Consider the following 15155-nt stretch of genomic DNA (forward strand, 5'->3'; position numbering starts at 1 on the left):
CCATACCCGTATCAAATCCACACTAAAAGCCCATTCCTGGCTTTATTCATGGGCACCGCTGTCCAAGCCATCAAAGACGCCAAAGATTCCCTGTGCAAAGTTGGATCCATTGGGCACGCCAGACAACTATGGCAGCAGTATCACGTCAGGAGACACAAGAAATGGGCTTCACACATGGTACCCATTGTGTGGATCCAAACGATGGTCTTCTTACAACTGGTACTATGAAGAGATTACGATTAAGTGTGCTCATTAATATCATCTTAACACAACAATCACTTTGTGGACGGAGATCTTGAACAGGAAATAGAAGAGTACAGAGAAACCATTCCATCTGTCTCATTCTAGATCAATGCACAGATTCAGATATACAAAAACAAACTCACCACAAGACTTCTTAATATTCATTGAATATATTTGAAGTCACGGTCGGAAGACAGAACTGTGTCTTCTTTATTCTTTAAATGCAAATGTATATAGAAGTTGAAATCCGTAGATTAAGGCTGCCAAATCAAATCAAAACCACGAAAACAATAAATCTCTTTCTTTGAAACAATAATGACATCGTTGTACGTCATATGCCCCGAGGTAAGCGTACTTCCGTGTAATATAAATATAAATATAAATGTATATAATTAACAACATATACAGAATATCATTGATGATTTACATGAATATCGCATGGTACATAAGAGGTCTTGTTCAAAGTAAAAGCAACTCACGCGTTAAGAAAATTATGGACATAAATCATGATAGTCACTGCATCATTAGAAAGGTGCTTTCTTAGTGTGTAATAAACATATGAATAAAGAATTCTCTCACCATAACGTTTACAAATATCGCTTGAATGAACATGCACGCAGTCAAGTTAATTTATATATAGAAACAAGAAACTACATTGTTGCATACAAAGGTTTCTTTATCTTTTCTTTTTTTATGATGTGGTGAAGTGTACATTCAAATAGGGCTGTAAAATTGTCAGTGCGCCCAATGTGTAAATGTTCAATAACAGACATTGTAAGTTGAAATCCAGATAATGTCCCAGCTTTCTTATTACTGATCAGTTTCTTAAATGCCAATCAAACAGATGTCCCTTAAAACAACGGAACACACACGGAAATAAATAATCTGCACAGGTGTTTTTTACCTCTGTCTTTAATATCATAGATTTCTATTGATGATGATGATGATGATGATGATGATGTGTGTGTGTGTGTGTGTGTGTGTGTGTGTGTGTGTGTGTGTGTGTGTGTGTGTGTGTGTGTGTGTGTGTGTGTGTGTGTGTGTGTGTGTGTGTGTTATGTGTTGGGGATTTTCGGGGTTTTTTTGTTTTTGGTTGTGTTTTGTTTGTTTGTTTTTTTCTTTTGTTAAAAGACAAGTTCAGTATTGCCGTTGGATTCCTTTACCTGGGTCACCGAGTGATCGTCCCACATATAGTGGTGTAACATGCTTGCTGCATAACAAGTCAAACTACCAACGAACATTAAACCCTTTATTCTTTAAACGTTATAAGGGCGTATACTAAAACGACAAATTTCAAAGCCCATGGTGTTAGGGCGTAACCGCGATCTAGAAATGAATTCATATGGGTAATGTAGTTTCTGATTGGGAATGTTTTGACAGTAATCGAGGCGTCGTATAAAAGGATTGAATTCAATCGTTGTACAGAGTAGCCCGGGAAACGTCATCAGGTAAGTCGTCAGAAGGTGTTACACCTGTGTCACGTCATATTATGTTTCTTTCAGAATTACTGCGGGCGTTGTAAAAGTCAATACTAGTTAATTGGTCATGAAGTTTAACTTTAGCTTAAGATATATATCGATGGTCTGATATGTTTCAATAACAGTCAAGTCAACGAGTTCCTTCCATGCAGGCACCAAATAAAGGCGACAAGTGAGAGGCTTCATCAGTTTCATATTTAATTCTATGAATACAAATTGTGAGAGTGATAAAACTCTTTGTAACACTGTCTGGCTTCAACTTCCCTACCGAGAACTGTCCACTATGTTGAGTATTATTCCATTAGCTCCAGTATTAGCTATTTACATTTCAAAACACTTGAGCAAGCTTTAAACCACGAACTCCAAAAGCGACACTTTTGTACTCATGCTCAGAAGTTGTTCGAACAAGGTTCGAACATTCTAGATGCCAGTGAAGCTTTCAAAAGGTGTAATGGTTGACACAGAGAAGACATTTTCCCAAACATCTCGCATAAGTGACAAAATGATGTCAGATAGAATCCCCAACATGGATCTGTTGCTCATGGTTTGTCAAACGAAGAATTGACTCGTTTGTATGTGTTTGTGACGGATGCCACCAGGCGAGCATGATACACCTTTTTCACGATTACTTGATATCCTCACAATTAATCATAGTGATTCATGGCATACGCTTATGATATATTCGGGATTGTGCAGCGGACAATATATTTTATTCTTGGGGAAAGAGTGACGTCCTTTTTATCTGACACTATGTGTAAGTATTGTAATGCAAGGCAGTTCATGAATCTATTCCAATACGTATTTTGAGGTTTTAATGTGGCATCTGTAGTATTAGTATCCCCGTTTAGCTGAACTCGGTTGTCTCGAATGTATTGATATCCCTGAAGTTATTCATGTTGCAGAGGAACTTTAACAGATATTCGACAGCTGGTTCCAATCGTTCTGTCTGCTATAGATCTCCAGGGTCGTCATGCTGGGTCTGGTTATAGGTGTGGCGACAGTGACCCTAGTTCTGGGTGGGGAGCCACGTAATGCTGCGGAACTGAGGGCCAAGTACTACATGACAGACAGGGACTGGCTTATCTGTGAGAGTAGGGCGTATGAGCGAATACTCATAGAAGAACAGGAAGCGCGTGACTTTCACAAATCCGGTACAGTATTATGTACACTAGTATTGTATTTTTGTAAATTATAAACGTTCAATTCTGGACTCACTTCAACCAACTTTTGCTCTGTGAATTATGTAATGAAAATATCATGACTTAAAACATTTTATGATTAAAAGGTTTTTTCTTGAATTTTGCACAATGACCTTCCTTGAGTATCATGCAAGAAGCTAGATACCGTTAGATCTCATGATTATCAGCGAGATGACCGGACTTTTTGCTGGTGACTTATGTCCACTGTTTTAAACATATACATAATAACTGTTGTGTTTAAATATGCGTAACAAATTTGCTTTAAATATAAATGTGTATTTTGTATATCATGCAACTGGGTAAATATGTAAAACGTTCGTCGTCACGATGTGACGGAGATAAACGTGTAACTCCTCATATAGTGAGTGAGTGAGTTTAGTTTTACGCCACACTCAGCAATATTTCAGCTATATGGCGGCGGTCTGTAAATAATCGAGTCTGGACCAGACAATCCAGTGATCAACAGCATGAGCATCGATGTGCGCAATTTGGAACCGATGAAATCCTCATATACTTCTGGCAGTCTAAACCAGACCGTGAAGCAGGTATGTCGTTGTATTGCTGCAGGTGTGGATGATGTGGTAGCGGGGTCCACAACGGCGCAGCACCGACAGGTAACTGCTACACTGGACAAAAGTATGAAGATGGCAGACCATCATCGAATTTTCACTCTCTCTGTCGAGGAAGCAGTGAAACAGTAAGTCAAGACGATACTAATAATTAATATTTCATTATATCATTCTCCATTTCTGTTTACAATACATTAGCGGCATTAATGGTAATCTCACACACATAAAAACTAGAACTCTTTGTCGATTTCAATCATGTTTTCTCATCAAACTGAATTTTCACATCTGAATTTGTTAATAACCATAACAGTTCATTATATAACATATAATTCCATATGTTATTAGTTAACATATTTTCCGTCAACTGTTTTAATCAGAGGTGGTCACTGTGATTTGAAACCTCTGATTATAAAGAATGAATTTTATATGTTCCATTGTCTGAGTCTGTCACAAAACTATCACGCTATGTTTCTGTCACGTCCATTGCTTCAGTCAGTCTGTTCCCCACAATGATGTACGTGATCTGCTGCTGAGCGGGTTCGGACCCGACATGGACTGTGGAAACCACTCAGTGTGCTGCGAGGAGACGTATCCATACAGAACCGCTAACGGAAGATGCAACAACCTCGTCAACCCGAACTGGGGCGAATCCTTCATCCCTTTCAGGAGGTTCATGGATCCCCGCTACGGTGATGGTAAGCGCAAATTCTATGCATCATGAGCGGGACAAACCTGCACACACCTGTTGACAGGCATCTTACGGCGGTTTGTCAATATGAATCGCCATTCACTGTATCATTCCAAGTAAGGAAGAAATAATCACGAGTATGTTCTCTAACTCAAAACTCATTCAAACCTGTAGAATTTAAGAATTAAGAATTCATTAGAATATTTGATTGGGATTGATGTTATAAGTAAAGGGTAGCGTCAACTGGAATTCGTCTGGGTTCTCATGATAGAAATTATGCAGATGGGTTAGTTCAAAACTTGAGTTAAATAACAGAGTTATCGCTTATAACGAAATTACGGATCTATCGAATTGTGTTTTAGGTCCCGGTCACTTGATCCATATTCTAACGAACTACGGTTATGACGAGCAAAAAATAGTGGTCCCTTCGAGTTCGTAAAAAACGCATATTTACTGTACTTTAAATATATGTCCAAATATGTAATCCAAATATATCCATCATATGCCCAGAGGTAATACAAATAAAGAAAACATTTAGAATTTGCTATTGAATGCGGACATCAACTGTGAAGACTGGAACGTTGCGAATGTTCATACCATCGACCATTGGTTTGTTTACTCGGATGGGAACAGCAATCATTCACTCACTCTATGTGACCACTTCTAGAGTTTGTATAGCGTTCATTTCAACAGGCATTTCGTCTCCCCGCACGATGTCCACGGACGGCGTTACTGCACTGCCCAGCGCCCGGCTGGTGAGTACCACGATACACGAGGCCTCGGACACATCAACACTCAGCAACACCAACACACACATGCTGATGACCTGGGGGCAGTTCCTGGACCATGACTTCACCCTCACGCCAGTGCAGCAGGGTAAGTGAGGGAAAACACAGGGGGTAGCTGACAACAGCTAACTGAAACAGAGACAAACTGCAAACTCCGTCGTTGTTATTGTTAACTGATATCGAAATTGATTTAGCTAAACTTTTTAATATTTCATACATTTTATACTCACCACCCACCGTGAACATAAATAACTGCACGTCGTCACAGGTCGATGATGCTGGATAAAGAGCCCACGGGATGTGGAGGCAATTGACAATTTTTTTTATAAAAATAAAAATCAATTATTATTTGTTTCGAATATCGATCTGTCGCCTTATGAAATGTTGTAATATACCCGAAACCATTCTAAGGCGGTGGGGTAGCCTCGTGGTTAAAGCGTTCGCTCGTCTCGCCAAAGACCCGGGTTTGATTCCCCACATGGGTATCATGTATGAAGACCATTTCTGGTCTCCCCCGCCGTGATATTGCTGGAATATTGCTAAAAGTAGCGTAAGACTAAACTCACTCACTCACTCACTCGAAACCGATCTCAGAACAAAAAAGGAAATGGAACAAAAGAGTATAAATAAACCTCATCACGTTTAAGTTTATGTATGACTATCAAATTGTAGGGTGTTCCCATACTTTTTGTTTGTAGTAGGTCAACTATTAAACACGTATCAATTAAGTTCCTATCCAGTAACAAATATCATTGTATTACAGGAGCCTATGGTAGCAGTGTCAGTTGTTGTGAATCACCCAAGGTGACGTTTACACAAGCAAGACTGAGCGCAAGGTAAGACGTTATCTTTTTATTTAATTCCGCTAAAAACAATGTTTCAGTTTGGAATGAAAACCCGGAAGTAATGATGTCTTATGGGTTTACCTCTATGGTGAAACAAAATAATCAGGCCGATTCTGGATTTCGAACAACTGTCGTCGGTTTTGTGCATGCCTATGGGTGGTGGGGTAGCCTAGTGGTTAAAGCGTTCGCTTGTCACACCGAAGACCCGGGTTCGATACCCCACATGGGTACAATGATGAAGCCCACATCTGGTTTACCAGGTCGTGATATTGCAGGACACGAATATTGTCACAAAATACGTATAACCATACTCACTAATTCAAGGATTAATGATATACCTTTAAAACATCAGTCCACAATATAACTGCAGTGGTTCTTTACATTCTAACGGTACATTGCTCTCCCTATTTCCCCACCAGGCATCAGTGTTTCCCCATCAGTATTCCCAACGACGACCCGTCATTCAACAACAGCTGCATGGACTTCGCCAGATCTGTTCAAGTGCAAAATGCCAGATGCCAAGCAGGTACATGGGACTTAATGTTGTACCATACACATATCGTCAGACCCGTGAAGTTCTGGGTTAGAATTGGTCTTCAGTATCCCATGCTTGTCGTAAGAGGCGACTAACGGGATCGGGTGGTCAGGCTCCCAATTGCGTTGATCGATGCTCATGATGTTGATCACCGGATTGCCTGGACCAAGTTCGATCATTTATGAAATTTGTTGTTACTTTCGTTGTGTAATTAACATACTTGAAACGCTCATTTTAAATCAATACACAGCCTCTGATAACACAGTCAATGGTATTCATCGTCGTACTGAATTAAAGATCCGGTTTAGAAACAGTCTTCATGCTTGTCTTAATAGAGGACAAAAAGGATCAGGTGGTTCGACAAATGTACTTTTGTTGTACCATCATTATCTTTACGTCAGAACCCCTTCTTCTTCGCAGATATCATTCCACATCCGTATACGTGACAAGACATTCAAATATTTTGTCACACCCTCTTCATCTTTATCACAGCTGCCATTTCACATCGGCACAACGTCATATTATCCCGTATAATGTACTCCACAACGTTCCGTGTGTACCATTTGTCTTTCCCCCTAGCCCCTGTGGAACAGCTCAACCAGCTGACGGCGTATATCGACGCCTCCCAAGTGTACGGCTCCACCCAAGAAGAACAGAACAGTCTCAGGACGTTTCAAGACGGTAAGATCGACACTGTCGCATCATTAACAATATTCATCATTTTCCAGAACACAGTTTGATGCACTGTGTAGACACCTGGTTTCGCCCCTGATATTAAGGAGTCCGAGGTAATGATGTTGTGCTGTTTGTGCGCGCTTGGAGCATGCCCCTTTGTGGTGTGGAGTATTGCGCGGTATAAGTACCCTCATTACTATTATTCACATAATTTCCAAAGCTATTTTGCTCTTTGCGATAAATGGAATCTGTTTCCATGACAATCAAGACTGGTTATTCTGACGTTACATATATTTATTCTGACGTTACATTATATTGACGTTACATATCTAATCAGACCCGTGAACATCCGGGTTAAAATTGGTCTTCAGTAACCCATGCTTGTCGTAAGAGGCGACTAACGGGATCGGGTGCTCAGGCACGCTGACTTGGTTGACAGTCATCGTATCCCAATTGCGTAGCTCGATGCTCATGCCGTCGATCACTGGATCGTCTGGTCCAGACTCGATTATTTACAGAGCGCCGCCATATAGCTGGAATATTCTGAGTGCGGCGTAAAACAAAACTCACTCACTCACATATTTAATCAACACAAAGCTGTAATGCCTGTTTACCAGGTCTGATGAGGACGTACACCTCCAGCACGGGCCGCATCCTCCTGCCCAAACAATCCCCCACAGACGCTGCTAATTGTGTGACCAACTCTGGCAATGCGTTCTGCTTCAAGGCAGGTGAGGAGCACGTTCATGTCCATAATCCATGTTCTCAGTTTCATATTATTGCAGTTGGGCCCGATGCGGCATCTTTGCTTTAACACTAAACATTGGAGATTTCCAATGTGTAATGAGGCGGAAGCTTAATAAAGCGGTCGCCCGTCACACCGAAGATCCCGGGTTCGATTCCCCACAAAGGTATATGTGTTTATGTCATTTCTGGTGTCCCCCGCCGTGATATAGCTGGAATATTGCTAAAAGCGGCGTAAAGACTAAACTCACTCATCAATATGTGTGATTATCTGGTTAAATGTGTGATATCGAGTCGCGTGGATAAGGGGTGGATCGTCCTTTCGACTTTCAAGCTACATTGATATATACTTGGAGTGGCTTTCTTACAAACAGTCTTCTAACGGCCAAACGTTTGATATAGTCTGTTCTAACTACAATCATTGCATGAACAAATATTAACCTTTAATATATATTTCCACTTTAATTGTTTAGCCGGTTCAATTTGTAAAGCAGCGAACTTTCATTTAACATTAAGCTGACGTGTCATGAACTAACTGGAATATTGCCCAAAAGGATTTAACTAACCCCAAAGGATGTCAAACCCATTTAACTAACTCCTTCGTCCACTGACATCCATCACAAAGCTCACAGCACTAAGACCAACATCCACGGTGCATGTTTCAGGGGACGAACGCGTGAACGAGAACCCTGCCCTCACAAGCATGCAGACAGTGTTCATGCGGTTACACAACCGCGTGGCTGCCGATCTCAAGAGGCTCAACTGCCACTGGGGTGACGAGAGACTATTCCAAGAGGCCAGGAGGATTATAGCGGCCACCGTCCAGGTTTCAGTTTGTCTGCTTTCGTTTTGAGGGCAAATTTCGTTTGTCATCTTTCCCGACTTTTTCTTATCTCATTAGAATTCATTAACAGATGTTTCACCCTGTGGATCTGAGGACGTCTTGGTGTAAAGTCGAGTCAGATAAGTCCTGAGGTCTTCAGCTGCCCCATACATATGTCAGTTTTATAAAACAAATAGGCTGCATTTAAAACTGCCTCGGATCGGAAAATTTCATCTTTGCAAACGTAAACCGCTTACAATAAAATTATTAAATGTACATTTCTGCATTCGTTTTGAGAGGAGAGAGTCGTTCACATGGGTCCTCATTTGGTTGTTTAAAGATTTCCAGATGAAGTTAATAGAATGAGTGTCAGAAATACCCGATCTTATATACCGCCAAAAACCGCTGTGTTGAGCATGATTGTTGGTATAGTCTGTTTGCAGTGAAAACTTACCGATGAATATCACTTTAAACAAAGAAGTAAATCAAATAAAGTGAAATTAAGATTGCGAATCCTCATAACGTTACCTTGCCAATTGAACATTAAAATCTCACAATTTTATTCAACTTAGGATAAAAGTTGTTTAACAAACGATCATAGTTTCAAATCGCTATTATTGGTTTGTATTACAAAGGGGTATGCACATTAAATGAAACCCCGAGAACAAGAAGGGTTGGTTTCTACAGTAGTCTAAGTTAACGCTCATCACGCACCGCACGTGCATTTATTTCAGTGTTCCAACTACTGCGCGTACCCCTTGTAGGCTATAGGTGTCCGGTTGTTGTACATCATGATGTGGGTCTTCACGTGTTTGATAACAGTGTTAGCGTCTACACCGAAACGTCCCATCCATTGCAATAAAGAAGTTGTCTATCCCTAAAATCGTTCCTGTTTAACACATAGCTGACTCGCTACTAAAATTTCAGGTCATAACATATACCGAATTCCTTCCAATTCTTCTGGGCCCGACTATAATGACTCAGTACGGTTTGACGTCAACGACGTCGGGCTATGCCAACGTGTACAAACCTACCGTTGACGCCAGCATCCACAACGCCTTCTCCACTGCCGCCTTCAGAGTCGGTCACACCTTGGTCAACGACTTCCTTGGTAATTCCGATACAAGTGGCATGGATACTGGAAATACCGTCCTCAGTACAAGCTTCGGTAATACTGACATCCTCCTGAACCAACCTGGCCGGACCGTGGGCAGCTTCTGCCGTGGCCTTGCACGTGACAGCACCCAGCTGGTTGACCGTTTCATGACCACCCAGTTGACTAACAACTTGTTCCCTGACAACGCCGGGAACAGACTGGACCTGGCGTCCCTGAACATCCAGAGGGGTCGGGACCACGGTCTGGCGGGGTACGGGTACTGGAGGAAGTTCTGTGGGCTGACATACGTCACTAACATCATGGACCTCTCCGAGATACCGTACAACGTGCGTTCCAAACTGGCTTCTATCTACTCGTGAGTAAAAGTATTACAGTCCTCATCAACTGAAACAGAAACACGGGATAGTTTGCTTTCACTTATGTAATGCCGCACATGGAGCTAATATTTCATCAGGGGCGGTGGGGTAGCCTGGTGGTTAAAGCGTTCGCTCGTCACGCCGAAGACCCGGGTTCGATTCCCCACATGGGTGCAATGTGTGAAGCCCATTTCTGGTGTCCCCCGCAGTGATATTGCTGGATGATGGCTAAAAGCAGCGTAAAACCATACTTGCTCACTCACTCATTCACTAATATTTCATCTTCCCAAGGCAACGGAGTTAACCGAGTGTAAACGTGCTGTTTTCAGAGTTATGTTTGGCTGGATTAACGGGTTTATGCACAGTGCAGTCAAAATCGCAAAACGTCATCAACACTCGCTGCGTTTCGTAAACTGCAGATCGACTGTAGGATTTGCAAAGACTGGGTATCGTCATCAGAGCATGTACAGATATTCTCCAAATCCTTTCATGTTTTTTTATCAAGGTGTTCATGTAAGTTGATGCACTTCGCGAGGTAACATCCGTCATTTCAGATTGTGGAACTGATAATCGATCAGATCATCTTGCCCTGTCGCGGCCATTTTGTTTGTAGCAAATGCAAATTCACTCCTACCCAGAGTTCCATGCGGCTAGTGGGGGTATCCTTGTGTTTTTTAGCATTATTCCACCAAATTCACTAGTGGGGACACTAAAAATGGGTCTCACACATTGTACCATGTAGGGAATCGAACCAGGGTCTTCAGCATGACGTGCAGAAGCTTTAACCGCTAGGCTACCCCACCGTCTCAGAAGATAAGTGAGCGTGGATTATTCCTTTCCGGTTTACAGAAGCAAGAATCAATCACAGGGGCTTGTAACGCTAAAAACTGCCATTAAAGTATATACTGTCACTAGCGGGGTCTTAGTACTGTATAAAAGGTATATAGTACTAAAACCCCGTCAGTGACAGTATATACCTTGATGGCGGTTTTTAGTGTTACAAGCCCCTGTGGAATCAATGACATTTAACCATTTGTATTCAGATACAGTGAAACGTGGGACTTTGATGTGTCCAACTTAGGGTTGTTTCTAAGCAAAATCTTCGTCCCTACCTAGTTCTTATCATTTTGGTATTACTGAGTATCATTTTGTGTTTGTGTCGAACCTCGGATAACTCGAAGTATAACTTCGACACAACGGTGTATTGTATTGCAGGTCTCCCGACGACATCGACCTGTTCACAGCAGCTATATCGGAGACCCCTGTGCCAGGTGGGCTGGTGGGACCAACACTTGCCTGTTTACTGGGTCGACAGTTCCAAGCCCTAAAAATTGGAGACAGGTTCTGGTATGAGGAAGACAACGACTTCGTCAGGTTCACCCCAGGTACTGAATTTCTGCTCACCCGCGAAGACGTCGTCTTCAGCAACCCATGCTTGCAAGAGGCTACTAACGGGATCGGGTGGTCAGGCCCGTTGACTTGGTTGACACATGTCATCGTATCCTAAGTGCTTAGATCGATGCTCATGCCGTTGATCACTGGATTGTACGGTCCAGATTCGATTATTTACAGACCGCCGACTTATAGCTGGAATATTGTTGAGTCCGGCGCAAAGGAATTCTGCCAGATCATGCATGTTATAGCAACTATTTGGCGGCACCGCCGCTAACGGTGACAAGTAATATTACTACACTGGTTCTCGAGGATTCATGTAGCGGAATAACATAATAATGTGTACCTTTTCCATATTCATAAAGATATTTGGTAAATGCAGAATCAATGGTACAATTCTGACTATATCATAAGCATGGGTTTTTGAATCGCTCTCAAATACTGACGATGGCGGGTGTTTGAGAACAGGCGAGCGTACCCTGTCAATCGGTGGCTCCGGTACAAACACATGCAAAGGCAGGTCAATAGTTCAGCTGAACAATGAAAGTAACATATGGTACAATTCAAAAGGGAGAATAGCATCCGTCATCATTTTGGTCACTGATTTGACCAATTTGGAACATGGTCTTCTTTTGAGCAGGAGCCTTGAGACGTTGAAACCATCGTAGAAAGAGTAGGCTGGATTGTACCAAGAATGGTGTGCCAGTGAGTTTTTACGCCGCCTTTAGCAATATTCCAGCAATATCATGGCGGGGGACACCATTGGGATTCACACATTGTACCCATGTGGGGATTCGAACTCGGGTCTTCAGCGTGACGGGGTGCCAAGAATGGGAATATAGAAACTTGATATACGAGGATACACAGACTCAACCCATGGTTAGAGGTTAGGAATCATACGGAAGAAGACTATTAGTTGTGCAAAATATGAAGTGAGTCAAGCAGGGTCAGTCTTTCTCTGATGCATAGCGAGTTCTGAACAACCTTTGCCCTGTTTGATTCATGTTGGTTAACCGTTTCAGCCCAACTGGAAGAGATACGGAAGGCCACTCTGTCCCTCGCCATATGTCACGGCACCAACACAGAGCAACTCCAGGTTGAGGCTTTCGTAAAGAGGTACATCCCTGAATGAGACTGAGGGTTTTACGCCCCTTATAGCAATATTCATGCAATACCACGGCGGGGACACCGGAAATGAGCTTCACACTCTGTACCCATGTGGAGAACGCTCACAATTTTTTGTCAAATCGAATTTTCAAGTGTAGACTTTTCCGTCTTAAAGTTCACTTAGTCAGCTCTATGTCAACATGTTATATTTTTGTTCAAGGTGACCTTTGACCATAATGCTCAGGCGAGTTTTCAGAAAACATGCTGCAATTAAAAATGTCACGAGAGGATCTTTTGTCAAATCTTTGAAGGGCATTTAGAAGTGGAATGCATTAGAAAAGCAAGATTTATGGATGTCAACTTCGCTATGGTGAATCACACGGAGAAGGAGCAAGTATACATTCCGAAACGTCGTGTCATTCACAATAAAGAAGTTGACACCACAGGCCCTCGTGTCTTTGCGAAGATTAAAGATTTAAAATAAACAATGTTGAGATGACCCCGACTCGAAATGCTTCACAGGACAATACACTATGACATGTATTGTACTGTGAAGCATTTCGAGTCGGGGGTCATCTAAAACAAATATTTTTTTTAAATCTTTAATCTTCGCAAAGACACGAGGGCTGTGGTTGACACCCATAAATCTTGCTTTTCTTAGGATCTTTATGTACGAAAAGACGTTTTGCCAACATAAGAGTATGATGCAAACTAAAATATCCTGAACTGGATCTAATAACTTGATCGTTGTCCAACTGAACATGTATTTGCTATGTAACATTATATTGTTGCAACAAATATCCTTTTATTAATATCGTACATCCGCAACAATTGTCCTTCCAGTTCAACATTGGTGGACTGCGATAGCATCCCAACCCTTTCCCTGGATCCCTGGCGAGAAGCGAATGGAAGCTGGTCAAGCTGGTCTGAGTGGTCACCGTGCCAGAACAACATACGCACCAAGACCAGGACCTGTTCTCCATGCTATGCAGGATGTGACGGACCGAACGCCGACAGCGAGGCCTGCGGGAACACTTGCAGCTGGAACACATGGGGGACGTGGGGCTCCTGTGTCAATGGTTCTGGAGAAAGAAACAGAACTTGCAAATGTTCTGGTGATGTTTCGCAATGGAGAAAGTGTTCGAAGGTGTCACAGCCCATTGTTTGATACAACGGTTTCAACAATTCTGAGGGTGAGGGTGTTCTAAGTTGTATGACTTGTACCCAGTCCTTTTCACATGAATAAAATGTTTAAAACAAAACAACTCTGACGCATCTGATAACTACGTTCAGCACTCTTTACATTTCAAATGATGATTTTTGTTTTGCTTTGTTTTGTCTATGTGCAATAACATTTACTCAAAACCATGATATGAACGTGTAAAAAATAGATGTCTTAGCTACAAGAAGCTTAAAATGGAAGTATATTTAGAACACAATGCTCTAAATGATAAATGAGAACAATAATTTCAGCATTTTTTTCAGGTAAAGTACAATTTGTTTGCAAAGATTCTCCTAAAGACTGGTTTGTAGAAGAATTTCACTTTATCTGATATCGTATAAAACATACGTTATTTCCAAAAGTTTCTTAAAAATGAACTACTGTGAAGTAAATTTTGTTTAATTATACATGTATATTATATTTTGTATGAGTGTGTAACGACCGGTCGTCGATGTACTAATCCCTGAACCCATGGCAGTACATTTATCAGTGGGGCAGTCTGTAGTCTAGTAATTAAAGCGTTCGATACAATGTTTAAAGCACATTTCTGGTGTCCACCGCGCGTGATAATGCTGGAATATTAAAAAAACCAAAACATGTCAAACCTTATTTAGTCACCCACATAAATCAGATATGGCTTGTGTCTTGTTATGCCGCTCAGATCAGGTCAGAAATATTCCAGTAACAAAACTAATCTTGATATAATCGCATCAAGACCAGACAGTCCAGTGATTGACCTCATGAGCATCCATATAGGTAACTGGGTTTCGATGACAGCTATCACCTAGCGTGACTGACCACCCTATCCCGGTCATCACCTCCTATGACCTAAACAATCAGTTGATGCCGATCTGCAACACTGATAAGAGTGAACTGGGTTTTAGGCCGATCTTATCAAAATTCCAGTATCGAACTCAGGCCTTCCGTCATTCTCTGGAGGCAAGCCTGACCACTACTAGCCCAAAAATCCTAGCGGAAACTATACACTTACCTCGAAAGACTTCCTTCGTGACGATCAAACTACCTATCCTCAATACTACCTCAACATGAAATGAAAACGCCTTTACTCATGTGCTTCACCTCACGTTCTCATAAAAAAATATCTACAGGAACACGTTAACGAAGCATCAGCTACATTCAGTTACTCACTTTCTGGGAATACTTCAGCCTTGTCCCAAGCATAATAAAGAGTGAGTGAGTTTAGCTTTACACCGCACTCAGCAATATTCCAGCTATATGGCAGCGCTCTGTAAATAATGGCGTCTAGACCAGACAATCCAGTGATCAACAGCATGAGTATCGATCTACGCAATTGGAACCGATGACATCTGTCAACCAAGTCAGCGAGCCTGACCACCTGATCCCGTTAGTCAC

The 15155-nt window shown here is 41.8% G+C and overlaps 1 protein-coding gene across 1 annotated transcript; it reads left to right on the forward strand.

Annotated features, from left to right (window-relative positions):
* Positions 1–1587: 1587 nt before the first annotated feature.
* Positions 1588–13821, forward strand: LOC124264631 (peroxidase-like). Its single transcript, XM_046699372.1, has 14 exons — positions 1588–1691; positions 2624–2872; positions 3488–3617; positions 3982–4184; positions 4871–5053; positions 5729–5801; positions 6230–6336; positions 6925–7026; positions 7638–7751; positions 8430–8590; positions 9515–10059; positions 11276–11445; positions 12475–12568; positions 13403–13821. Exons 2-14 carry the CDS (start codon positions 2692–2694, stop codon positions 13725–13727), a joined length of 2388 nt encoding a protein of 795 aa, XP_046555328.1. The 5' UTR covers positions 1588–1691; positions 2624–2691; the 3' UTR covers positions 13728–13821.
* The last annotated feature ends 1334 nt before the right edge of the window (positions 13822–15155 follow it).

This window comes from Haliotis rubra, unplaced genomic scaffold (genome assembly GCF_003918875.1).
Source record: "Haliotis rubra isolate DU_JTF1 unplaced genomic scaffold, ASM391887v1 Scf933, whole genome shotgun sequence".
Lineage (NCBI taxonomy): Eukaryota > Metazoa > Mollusca > Gastropoda > Lepetellida > Haliotidae > Haliotis > Haliotis rubra.